This window comes from Prosopis cineraria, unplaced genomic scaffold (assembly GCF_029017545.1).
Source record: "Prosopis cineraria cultivar Desert tree isolate PC_DT_omini unplaced genomic scaffold, ASM2901754v1 PC13, whole genome shotgun sequence".
In the NCBI taxonomy this organism is placed as follows: Eukaryota; Viridiplantae; Streptophyta; class Magnoliopsida; order Fabales; family Fabaceae; genus Prosopis; species Prosopis cineraria.
This window is the reverse complement of record NW_026555344.1, coordinates 38,433,275-38,446,569: the sequence shown is the minus strand read 5'-3', so window position 1 is coordinate 38,446,569 and position 13,295 is coordinate 38,433,275. Positions and strand designations below refer to the sequence as shown.

General features: G+C 30.0%; 1 protein-coding gene across 3 annotated transcripts; it reads right to left on the bottom strand.

Annotated features, from left to right (window-relative positions):
- Positions 1-5,923: 5,923 nt before the first annotated feature.
- Positions 5,924-10,734, bottom strand: LOC129291237 (vacuolar cation/proton exchanger 3-like). Of its 3 annotated transcripts, XM_054928502.1 has the most exons (12): positions 10,365-10,502; positions 10,064-10,094; positions 9,898-9,965; positions 9,752-9,780; positions 8,552-8,748; positions 8,224-8,436; positions 8,016-8,138; positions 7,738-7,854; positions 7,473-7,526; positions 7,259-7,375; positions 7,035-7,125; positions 5,924-6,710 (listed from the first exon to the last, which is right to left on the bottom strand). In XM_054928502.1, the coding sequence occupies exons 2-12, from the start codon at positions 10,067-10,069 to the stop codon at positions 6,658-6,660; spliced, it is 1,068 nt and encodes a 355-aa protein (XP_054784477.1). In that variant the 5' UTR covers positions 10,070-10,094; positions 10,365-10,502; the 3' UTR covers positions 5,924-6,657. The 3 variants fall into 3 exon arrangements, with proteins under 3 accessions (XP_054784477.1, XP_054784476.1, XP_054784475.1); XM_054928501.1 differs by lacking the exon at positions 10,064-10,094 and having other exon boundaries at positions 5,924-6,705; positions 10,365-10,734; XM_054928500.1 differs by lacking the exon at positions 10,064-10,094 and having other exon boundaries at positions 10,365-10,731.
- Positions 10,735-13,295: the final 2,561 nt, after the last annotated feature.

Genomic DNA, 13,295 nt, shown 5'->3' with positions numbered 1-13,295 from the left:
TTTTTACAAAATATATAAAATATAATAAACATTAATTAATTATTTAAATTTTAGGTCATTTTATACTAAAATACCATATATTTGAGTCATATGCATCGTTTAAATGTCAAAAAAATATATTATATATTTTTATAAAATAAAATAATTTATTTTAAAGTAAAAAATTGATTAAAAATAATTTTAAAAATAAAATTTCAGTATTCTAACCACCCAAAATTTGAAAGAGTTTGGGCCAGATTTAACTATTCAGGCTTTTCAAGAAATCAAGCCCATTCGGGTTCGAGCCTCAGCCTGCCCGAATTCCAAATTCTAATTTTTTCTAACATGTATCCTTATCATTATCATCTCCTCCTACTTATTGAACGATTTTATCGTTATTATTCTTTTGTCTTTAACTATCAACAAATTTTAACTAATTTACAGTTTAAGAAAATTTATTTATCTGGATAAATAATAATCATGTCTCAAATTAAATATTTGGAACTGAAATACCCTTATTGCTAATGCACTTTGTTCCTAACTTAATGATGCTCACTTAATTCAGGGTTTTAATGAGGTACGAATTTGAAAACATTTCTTAAATGCATCTAAATTTTGGTACTTTTTCTTATAAAAAGAATTTGTTAATTGATGCATAATTCAAAATAATGATAATCTTCTAAAATTTTGGCCTTCTAAAAGAACAAAATTATTAACTAAAAATTTCAATTGCCACTTTTATTATCATATTAACTAAAATATGTAAACTAGATTTGGATAGTTTAAATTGTTGGAAAATTCTATAGAAAATCTATTTCAAATCATGTTCAAGGACAATATTCTTAAAAATAATTTTGGTACAATTGTTAAAGCTTTCCAAGATTAATCAAAATTCGGAACCTTCTTGTAAAACAAATAGCGGAAAATATAGAATAACTCATAAGAAGCATGATGAGGGGAGGAGGGTAGAATGTCTAAAAGCTCCAGACTTGGATGATCAATTTTGCAGCCTTTTATAGGTATAAAACTCATTAACACAAGGCAATTAAACACTGATTAATGTCTTTAAAGAATAGTTTTGGAAAATAATGATGCTTAAATCATAAGTTAAAAAACAATAGATTAAATGATCACTAATATTATTAATTAAAATAATAATTCCTTTTGTAATATTATTAAAAATATCCAACAATCCCTCACATATTTCAAAAGAAAAATTGTGGAATGATATTTCATACCAAAATTTTGTAACACTGCAAAAAATTTCCATAATTCTAAAAAAAAAAATTACCTAATTCTACATCTAACTTGCACCTGCATGGGGAAATCAACATATTTCAACTACATTTGCGCAAACATACTCCTCTTCCAAGTCCATGTAATTTCCCAAATTCATACCTTAATATATACATACCTAGGCCTCTAATACATTTGAGCAATGTAGAATTTACTTTTTGACACATGAACGCAACATTATAATAATATCTCCCACACATGTCAAAAGAAACATTACCATTTGAGCTATTCACATGGAATATAATTATTTTGACTATAATGTCTTTTAGACTATGAACCAGACCTAGACCAATATAACTTAGGATACAAAGAAATTAGTGAAACATGCTTCTATGAACCAACAACTCTTGGGCATATACTAGAGGTCATATAAGTTGGATTATACCCCCCAATAATTTCTATTATCAACGACGGTTTTGCACTTTAAACGGCCCACTTCATATTTGTCTAGATAATTTTATCAAATGTACCTATAATGAATACATCATCAATAAGAAATATGAAATCATAAAAGCTTTGCTCAATCTCATCAATAATGCATTCTAAGACTTTCTCATACACCTTAGGAAGAGAAGCAAAGTAATTTTAGTACTAGTAAAATTAACAAATGACTTGTTCTTATCTATATGAACTTTCTTTATGGGTTCACCAATTATAAAGGTTGAGTTACTATCATTATTAATTTCAAACTAACTTAAATCTCATTACTCTCGATGTTTCTTTAACTTGTTTCTTCTCAAGGGGTTTAGTTAATGAATCTGTCAGATTTATATCTAATCTCACATAATCGATTAATATAACACCATCTTTTAATAGTTGTTTTGTAATATTATTCCTCAATTGAATACATATGTTATTGCCATTAAATGTCTCATTTTTTTTGCTGTAGCCATTGCTAACTAGCTATCACAAATTATCAACATAGTCAATATACATTACACTTGATATATTATTCACTAAGAAGTATTTCAACTATTTAACCTCATTAGTTATTAGTCACTACCAGAATAATAAACTCTTATCCTCATAATATATTATTTGGCCACTAATAAATTTTTCTTCATCTAAATATAAAATTTAGTTAACGTTAGTATATTATTTTAATACAATAAAAATTCATTATATATGATACCTATATTTATATTATCCCTCAGAGTAATAAACTCTTACTTCATTCTGGTTCAAATGTGATATTTACTTTCATAGCCACATATAAAGAAATGATCATTATTCACAATAACGAGCACTTGATGTGAAGATAAATAGATCGCATGTGCCATTTTTATAAATACTAGATAAATGATTAACTTTTCACGCCACCCACATAATGCTTGTTTCATGCCACAAAAGAATTTGATAAATCCCAAATTCTACTTTTAAGCAAGAGAAATTTTTAAATAAACCAAATGAATCATATCATTAAAAATATAATATTTAAATGTCATTAAATATAAATTTATGATGACATTAATGATAATAGAGAGAATAAAAGTAAAAAATTATATATGCATTTTGTTATAAAAATAAAAGTAATTAAAATAATGTCACATAAAATTTTATTTAAACTTGAGGTATTTTAATTGAATAGGTTACAAATAATGTAGTGCATTTGATTTGCCTAAAAATTTACAACTAATAAAGCCTACACTTCAAATTTTTCTTTAAATCACAACATAAAAATATCTTGACATTCACAAAATGAGGCTCTCAATTAAAATATGACTAACAATTTGGTACAACACATATTCATTTATAAAGAGATAAAATAATTTCTGCTGGACGGAAACCTCCACATTTTTAGTTATTTCAATCACATGAAAATTATTTCTATACTTTATCAATAATAATTATAATTAAATTAGAATCTCGCCATATAATTTTCTCTATTCTAATTAAATTAGAACTTCTCACAATTTTAAATCCACCATATAGCATATCAGTTCATGCGCACAGCCCCCAAATTTTGGATATTAATTTGTAAATTAATCAAAAAAACATTTTCGGCAACGTCTATATTGCAAGTAAACACTATGTATAATTTTCTTTGTGACAATAAAGCCCAACAATAGAACTCCTTCAGTGCGTACGCAATTCTTTGAACGTATTCTATCACAAATCGTGACACTCATAATTTCTTCTTACTCTAGTGTGCTCATCATCATCATTATCATATATAAAATAAAGAAAAAAACATAATTTTTTATCCCTATATTTTACTCGTATTTTGTCATTAATTTCTACTTTTTTTTTGTATTCTAGATCTTTATACTTTTATTTTTTATTATTCTAAATCTCTTCATGAATAAAATACAGAAACCTTGAAGGGATCTAAAATAATGAAAAATAAAAATATAGTGATTTAAAATATTAAAAAAAGTATAAAAATTTAAAATAAAATACGAGCAAAATGCAAAATCCAAAGCTATATTTTTTTTAAAATAAATTTTTCAAAAAAAAAACAAATTACCAAATCGTTTGTTCATGAGTTCTGGACATAATGCTTAAAGCCCACAATATCCATCTTGCTGTGAACTATGAGATACCACAGCTGCGAAAGATTACATTATATAACCACTTTAAAATAACTCATTCATTTTTTTTAAATGCAAATAAATATTCATTAACGTCTACAACCAAAAGGTATCACAATTAGGAAATCATGCTTCTCATTACTAACACATTATCTCTACAACAATTGAGAATAAATAATTTATTTTCATAGAAAATTGCAACTTCAATTGCAATCAATTAAAGAAAACAGACCATCAAACCTTGATTAATACTATGTAATAGCATCTTCAAATAACTGACAAAAGGTTTTTAAAAAAATAAAGTACCATAATCGGAGTTCATGAACCCCTGCTAAATAATTTAATAAATGCCACTTTTATTGGATAATCCCATGTTTCGAAATTCCAATATCAAGGCTTACTTTTTCTTATCAATGTTCCTGCAACCATTTGTAATATTCTTGCAGCCTTAGTAATCTATTTAGAAAACAATCTCGCCACTCTCGAATTGAAATCCCAAATGCTTAGTCACAACACATAACAACTAAATCTTCTAGTCTTGGAAAAATTCTTTTATCAAGTGCAAATTAAATCTAAAGAATATTCCACAGGAAATTATTCACTAACACCAATATATATATATATATATATATTCAAATGTCCAACGCTGGACTCGTACTTTGCAATCACAATTGTCACGAGAGACTGTAAAATTTTCCAGATCAGGCATTGATCGAGAAAATTAATTTCATCAACAAAATTATTAATTCATGCTAGATTATAAGCAAGCGCATGATTTTTAGAAAAACTAAACCAGACTCAGTATGCCACAACATACATATACTCGAAAATCTGGATTCATAACATTTCCTGTTGCTTTTCACTGTCCGAAAGAAAATAAACTATCTTTAAATTTTTTTCAGGTAACAATGGCATTTAATTTCTAGTATTTCATTATGCATGCCTTTCAATTATTAAATTTTCAAGCATCGTTTTTTAAATTTCTAACCATGAAAAACTGAAAATTTTGTTCTACATTCCTCTTTCCAGAACCAAGAACATAAAACAAGAGCATCATAAGCAAACACTCAAATCATGATTTCCATATCCAAAATTAGAATTTGTAATATCCAGACAACTACTGTTCCATACTCCCAAGAAAAATCCATTCACACCAGATTCAATTTTTCATACCTGCTTAATTACACGCTCGAAAGATATAATTAGGGTGAGCTAAGAGAAACTCATCAAAAATCTCAATATCAACATGTCCCATTTTAAGTTCTACACCTCACACCAGACCCAAATATGCACACGCACAATAAAATATAGATGAGATTTTATTAAATAATAACAGGCATTTGCTTTTAAAATTGTTGGAAAATTCTGTAGAAAATCTGTTCCAAGTCATGCCTAAAGATATTGTCCTTAAGACCAATTTTGATACAATTGTTGGATCTTTTTAAAGTTAAGCAGAACCCTCCGTAAAACGAACTAGGTGACAGAATATCAAAAAATACATAATAACTTATGAGAAGCACAAGAAGGAGAGGAGAGCAGAGTGTCTGAAAGTTTTGGACTTGGGTGACCTACTACGCAAACTACATTGCCTTTTATAGGCATAAAACTCATAAACACTAGACAATTAAACACCGGCTAATGTATTTAAAGAATGGTTTCAGAAAAAAATAATGTCTTAATCATAAGTTACAAAATAATAGATTAAATGATAATTAATATTATTAATCAAAATAATAATTCATTTTGAAATATTATTAAAATATTAACATATTCAACACAAATTTCACTACAATGATAAACACTAAAACCAAACTTGGACAAAACACCGTGACCAAAAACCTAAGGAGAAAGGAAGTTTAAATAATTGCCATCTTCTAATTTTCGTAGGGACCAGAGAATAGAGATGTCTAAAAATAGTGAATAAACAGAGAGATATATTCACTTTTCTTTAAAGGACTGAAGTAGGGTCACATGATGTGGCTGCATTACTACTAATCTGATCTGCACCTTTAAAAGTAAACAAGAAATGAAGCTATATTGTAGGTCCACAACTGTTAAACCTATGTAATGAGCAACGTGTCACCAACATTTGAAGTAATAATCAATATGGGAGCAAATAATTCAAGTAATATTCTTATATTCAAAGAAGCTGCAATAATTGTATTGTGATGCCAGAACAAAAAGTACATTTGTGACTTTCAGTGTGTCAGAGTGGTGTCAGCGTCCATGTTCTCTAACTAAAGAGCAAGAGAGAAAACAAGGCCTGCATGTGACAACAGACTCAGCATACTCGAGGAATCTTGCTAATGTCGGAATGATTTTCCCCAGTAGAATGTTACATCGAATGATCCAAAACGACTTTCTTATAATGAGAATTATTACAGGCTCACAACACAGGCGTTTCGCATCTCAAAACACAAGCTGAACGTTTTTTTTTTAATACGATGAAACAGACAATTAAAACCTCAAACATCTTGCTAACTGCATGCCTACCTTTCACCATTAAACCATTAGAATTTATAATACACCTAGTAGCTTTTGCTACGCTACTCTGGGATTTCACGAATGCAAGATGAAAATCTCAGAGCCAACAGCACTTAGAGAGATGTATTATTATATACACGGTCTGCAATCAACGTTCCTGCGAAGTTAACGCAAACACCTTCAGATTTCCGTTTGGAGGTCGTAGATCCATTGGATCTGTCGGAAGTTAGTATGGATGCTCTTATCCTTCGTCTCAGGAAGCGACCCTGATAGGTCAAAACCTACAATGAAATTTTGTCCCTTGTCCACTCCAGAGTTCTTGTGTGGGTGCAAGTGGTTATGTCCCTTGTCCCCGCTACTAAGATCTTCAAGCTGCTTCAGTTGGAGGTTTAAGGATCATGTTTGGAACATCAGCCTGGTCTAGGAAAAGGAAGCGATCAGAAGTTAGATATGATTGTCATATTTAGGAAGAAGAGAAGCCATCTGGATACTTGACAGATGCATGTTTAACCAGTTTTTACTAAAATAATTTACCATCATTTTGACTACAAAAGTTTATCGAACCCCATCCATGTGATCCTACTATGACTTACGTTAAATTGTTAATCATTAACTATAGTCCACTACAGTGCCATATTGATAAATTTGACCAACTTAATAGAACATTCATCTTTCTAGAATCCAAATACGAGTTACCTGATTATATTTACGTAGCCCCAAAATTAAATAGCATGTAATACTTACTGGGTGGTGTTCTTTGTACAAAGAAGCATGCCCCAATAACAACGTAGCAGAGCAGGAGAACAAGGCCTTTCATGTAGTTAGAAGTCCCATCCTATAAGATTTGAGGTGGAAAAATTTCTTTCGTCAACAGATTTGAATGAAGAAATGAAGTCAAAATATGAGTGCAATTCAGGTTGTTTTTCTTTCATCTTTCCCAGTTCAAACGATGGCAGGTGAAATTATACCTGTAAAGTGAAAGATGGGACTAAAATAGCCAAAGCAAGAGAACCGGTCTCAAGGAGATTGAAGTCAAGGTCCATTCTGATACCCATTATCCAAGCAATGACGACACACAGGGGAACCTACGTTGTGAATGTATGTTCTTGAAGTGAGCTGTCATTGATTCAAAAACTAAATCTAAATTAAAATTGACATTCTGTTATAAAAGTGTATTCTTACCACGAACATGGAAATCTGAGTTGCAGAACCTAAAGCAACACCTAATGAGATGTCCTGCAATCATCCAACCCATTGGTTTAATTTCAAGGAAGTTACACATTGAAATGCAGAAGGTATGGATTCTATGGAATCTATCTATCCATCTATCTAATAAATTTATAAGAAACTGCACTTTTCACAAATTGTGAACGACTTGATTTGCTATAGATGGGGTTCCCTGCACAGGCCATAATATCTAATTTCATAAAATTATCCAAATCCTCACTAGCTTGTTCTTCAAAGCAAATATGATTGCCCCTGCATGTTCAGTTGCATTGCCAACTATTGGCAACAAGATGATGCTAAGGAAGCTGACAGACAGGCTCCATGAATCTGAAGTACCCTGCCAATATCAAAAAGAATTTTAGTATACCATGAAGTATTATTTTATGAGAATCAAAATGAAGTTCATAGTCATTTCCATATCAAGTCAGGTGGCAAAGAACTGCTGCTTGTCTGCTATGCAGGCGCTTAATCAGGCATTTAAGGATTGAACCCGGTTACCTCAATTGTGTTCACCACAAATTGAGACAAGATGGCAATGAGTACAGTCAATCCAGCAAGCCAAGCAAACCCACTCCAAAATCCTATCACAGCTACTTCTGCAACATTATCATTATCTTCTTCCTGATCAAAGATTGATGGTATTAAGTCTTCATCAAATGGTCACAAACACAAACAACTTAATGGTTTCATAAATTAAGATGCCTACATCCTCAGCTTGAAATAACTGGCGATGGGTCCAAAGTTGAAAGACAAGGTAAGCAAAATATGCTATCAGCATCACAATACTTGCAGTTCTTGACAAGTGGAGAGATGGGCCTGTATCAAGAGCAGCTGAGATACCAGAATATCTGAACAGCAAAGGCAGCAAGTGGCACAAAAATGCCAGCAGCAGCATAAGTGAGTTCACATCTACCTGTTTCTGTTTAACCAAAAAAAATTCAACGCATGATATTAGGCATCATTTGCTAAGAAGGAGGGGGAAAATCAAGATCTACCATACATAATTGATTTTGAATGAGGCTTCAGGGCCTTACCCTATCAAATTTTTGTTCTCCTCTAATGTTTGCTATTCCACCACTGAAGAGGGAGGTTCCAAGAACTAAAAGAAGGTTTGAAAGGATTGAACCCAAGAGAGAATACTTGAGCACAGCTATTTTATTATTTCTGAGAGCAAATATTGCTATTATGAGTTCTGTGACATTGCCAAATGTTGCATTTAAGAGTCCTCCAACTGCAAACCAGAAAACCCAAAGCATCAGTTCAACAGCATTAAGTGTTCCAATATCATAAATTAATGGTATTGCAATTTGCAAGTGCATTATCTCTACAACTGTGACATGACCATTTCTAAGAGCGCAAATATCACAAAGTTGCAATGTTGTGATCAAAACCAAAGAAGCGATAGAATTTGATGTCAATTTACATTCCAAAATTGAAAGAACGATGAGTGATAAAGTTTCTAGTATAAATTATATAGACATCGCTTTACTGAAATTAGATAGTAGAGACTTCTCAATTTTCAAAATATACACATCCATTTCCGAAAGCAAAATTGTGCCTTTAGTACCCTTATACAAAAATACCCCCAATTCATTTAATAAGAGAAAGTACACCCTTTTGTGTGTAAAAAAAGAAAGAAAGTACACCCTTTTCTTTCTTATTATTTTGATGAAAACAAACTCTATTTTTTTATTGGTTCAGATCTGTATCTAATACATATTGGTATATTTAAGTTAACAAGGCGTATTTAGGATCCCAGAGAAATGTTAAAATGTAAATGGTAATAATATGAATTTTAAAAAAATAAAATTCAAATTGGACTGATATTTTGAGGATAGAGGAGGAATTTGTGTAATCTCCAAATAATTGTGAGTAGTTCAGAGTGATTTACTCAAATTTTTCCGGCTTTGAGTCTTTTTTCATGTAAAAGACAAAATTTAGGAATTGAAGTGATCAGACCAGCCTGAGTCCTGACGTGGGTAGCAAAGATCAGCTCACAATAACTTCTTTAAATACTTAGTTTCACAATTTGGCTGCATCATTGACCATGCCAAAACACAATGTATCTAACTTTCTTAGCCCCTCGACTATATTATTATTCCCCGTGTTTTCAACCTCACGGTTAAAATTAACGAAGGGTTAAAATTAAGGTACCCAATAATTATAACGTAGCCTATGATTAACTAATTTATACATAGGAAGAATACAAGAGAGTATAAATGGTAGGTTCATACCTGTTGGGCCCGTGTGGTAAGAAACTTGTCTGCGATATTTGAATTAACATCCACCAAGGAAGAGAGCAAAACCAAAATAAGAATTTTCCAAGAAAGAGAATAGCTTGCATGACAAAAAATGCAAGAAGTTCATCAGAATTGCTTACTCTGTCAAGAAGCTGACGCGTTCAGCTAGTGGCGTAAGTCCCACTAAGGCCAACGCAAAAACCCAAGGCTGTTTGCAACAAATCACAAAAACACCAAACGTTGCGATCAAATCTCAAATACCCAAAATTTGAAAGGATATCACTCTTCATAATTGCTATTTCTTACACCCATCTCGTCCTTTTTACCATTTTCTTCCCTGCCAAACAACCATTGTGACACTCAGGACCCATTAACATCAAACTAAGCATTCTGCAGAACTAACTCTCACAAACCAAATAGAATTCAGCGAAGTTGGCACAATAAATCACAACCACCAAACCTTAATAGCTGCAGGGCACTTCACATATACACAAATTTCGAACATTTCACAAATTTTCCTAGCTGGTATGTCACACACTCGGTTTCATTTGCTTATATCATTTCCCTCGCTTGCAAAATAACAAATCAAGCATTCAACATCACTTACTCGACCGAACCTGTAGACTTCGGCGACGATGGCAAGGGGAATCACAAGAAAGAGAATCGACAGCTTGGTCCCAAGGATGACCTCTTGGAAATTGACGAGCAAATTCCTGAGCAAACACCACTGAACCTTGGAAACAAGGGTTAAGTCGGATTTCTTGCGCAAGGAAGAAGAGGACATGTTATGAGCAGTCCTGCCATGCCTCAGCTCCCTGCTCAAACCCTTGATGTGGCCATTCTCCATGAGCAATGCATCTTGTTGAAGCGTACTCATCCCTTAAATTCTGAGGGGCAAAGATGATAAACACGAATTGACGAAGATTGCTTCGTAAACCACTATAGCTCTGCACTGTAGGATCAAAAGCAACCAAACAGAACAGGTAGAAGCAGCCAAGAACGGAGATGAAATATATAGTGAAAGTTGCATATAACTACCAAAAAAGGGACTTGATTACAATTAAGTCTTAAAAAGTTGCTAAAATACTCGCAAGTCCCTGTAATTCATTTTGTTTTAATTAAGTCTTTATAATTTGATTAATTAAATATTTAGTCATTACAAGTTATCATTATTAATGAATGATTAAATTTTTCAAAATAAAAACACCTTTCAAATCTATAAAAAAATTGGTCTAATATTTTTAGTCAAAAAAATTTAATTAATACAATATTTATATTTTTATTAATTTTTTATGAAAATTATGCATGTGTAAAAGTTATTTAAAAACCATAACATAATTATATAAATCTTAAATTAAAAAATTATTCAATTAATTCTAAAATTATATAATTTTTTACCAGCACTAAAATTATATAATCTTTTAATAAACATATGAAAGTCCTTAATTTTAATTTTTGAAAAGAAAAAATTAAAGGATCTTAACAACCAAGGATTAACACATTTAAATAATTAAATTATAAGGACTTACTTAAAATAAAATAAATTACATGGCCCTAATTTAAAATTAAATAAAAATATAAGGATTTTAAAATTAATTCCGTTTAAATATTCACCTATAAATTTTCAATGTTTGATTTATAAATATAAAAATATTAATATTTTAAATAAAAATTATTTTTGCACCAGTGGCAGTTGGTCGGCATCAATCAACGTTGGTCAAGGGGATAATCTAAAAAGCATTTGTGTTAAATTACAGGAAAAATTCATTACGACAAATTTTCAAGAGATTTTAGAGTATTTTCATTAATTATTGAAATTTATTTGTAAACGAGTCCCTTAATTAGAACTTATTTATAAATTTTCCTATGATCACGCTGTAAATTGTAAAATAGGGAGCAGAACTTTTTGTGAGCATCTTCCTAGAAGTTTCGCATGCTAGGCGGGTGGGGAATTCTGTGCTATTAGGTGCATGGTAATGTGATTATGTGAAGATTATCCATGAATCGATAACACATGCACTCTAACAATAGCACATAAACCAACAAAAAGTTAGAAGAGGTTAAATATCTTTTTTTTTCCCGATGGAAAAAGAGGTTAAAATATCAAATGCTCTAACGTTATCAACAGACTTCTATTTTGATCTAAGTAAAATTAAGAGGAGATGACTTATCTTATGGACGAGGAATATTAGATTAGCGTCCATGTCTATTTATAAGATGTTTTTAATCAATTTAAGTGAATTAATAATGTAGTTAAAGTTAATCAAAAGTCTTGACTTCTTTCAAAATCACTATAACATTTTCTAATTACTCTCAGATCTCAATTAAAATTATTAAGGACTAACTCTTAACCTTGAAGTTAAACGTATCATTTAAATATATCATTTACATATCTGAACAATATTTAAAATATCATAAATATTTTATTAAATTCTACAAAGTGTTTTGTGTTAATAACCAAGCAAAAATTTTAGAAAGTATGATATATTAAAAATGGGAGGGAGTATGTATTTTTTTTAAACGAAACTAAAGTGATTTTAGTAAATTTTATCCAAAAAAAATTAATGTTAGTAAATTAAGCAAGTCATACTCATGTTCTTTGCCGTACATGGTTTAATAAATTAAAAAAAAAAAAACTTACAGGATCAGAACACGGATACATGTTTATTAATTCAGATTCAAATCCTGATTGGTAGTTTATTGGTTGGTTTTAAAAATTACTTGTTTACTGACAAAATTAATTTAATTTGATATCACATGCCCCGACCATTTTTTTTTTTTGGGCCAGCTCATGTCCCGATCATTGACCAGATAGAAGTTCTCCGACCACGAAATTTTTTCCATTCATTTTATAAAACTAGTAAACTATCACGCAGCGCGCGGGTTTTTATAACTGCTTTTAAATGGGTGTTAATATTATAGGAAAATCTTTTTCAAAATAAGAAAAAATGACAATTAAATTTTTTTAAAATATATAAATAATAATTTGATTTCTCAAAATGTCATAATTTTTTTAAAGTTTTTAAGGACTTTTTTTATCATTAATAAATTTATATAAATTATCAAATTGTTCTTATTGAAAATAAATGATTTGCAACTTTTATTTTTATATTCATAACTTTTCATCTTATATTTACAATAATGTAACATCAAATATGAAATTTAACATGCGAAACTGTAATTTATTGTTGCATTATTATGAATTTAAGAAAAAAAATTGTGAATATAAGAAGAAAAATTTTGAATCATTTATTTTCAACAAGGGTAATTTGATCATTTATATAAATTTATTAATAACAGAAAAGTCTTCAAAAACTTTAAAAAAATTATGATATTTTAAGAAATTAAATTATAATTTATATATTTCAAAAAAAAATTATTGTCATTTTCCTTTAAAACAATAACTTATAACAAGCACCCTTTCCATATTATCTTATATGTGGTGAGACTACGTAATTATCATAATTAATATTTTATATATATATATATATATATATATATATTAGAGTAAAACAAATGATAAAAAATAAAAGCATAA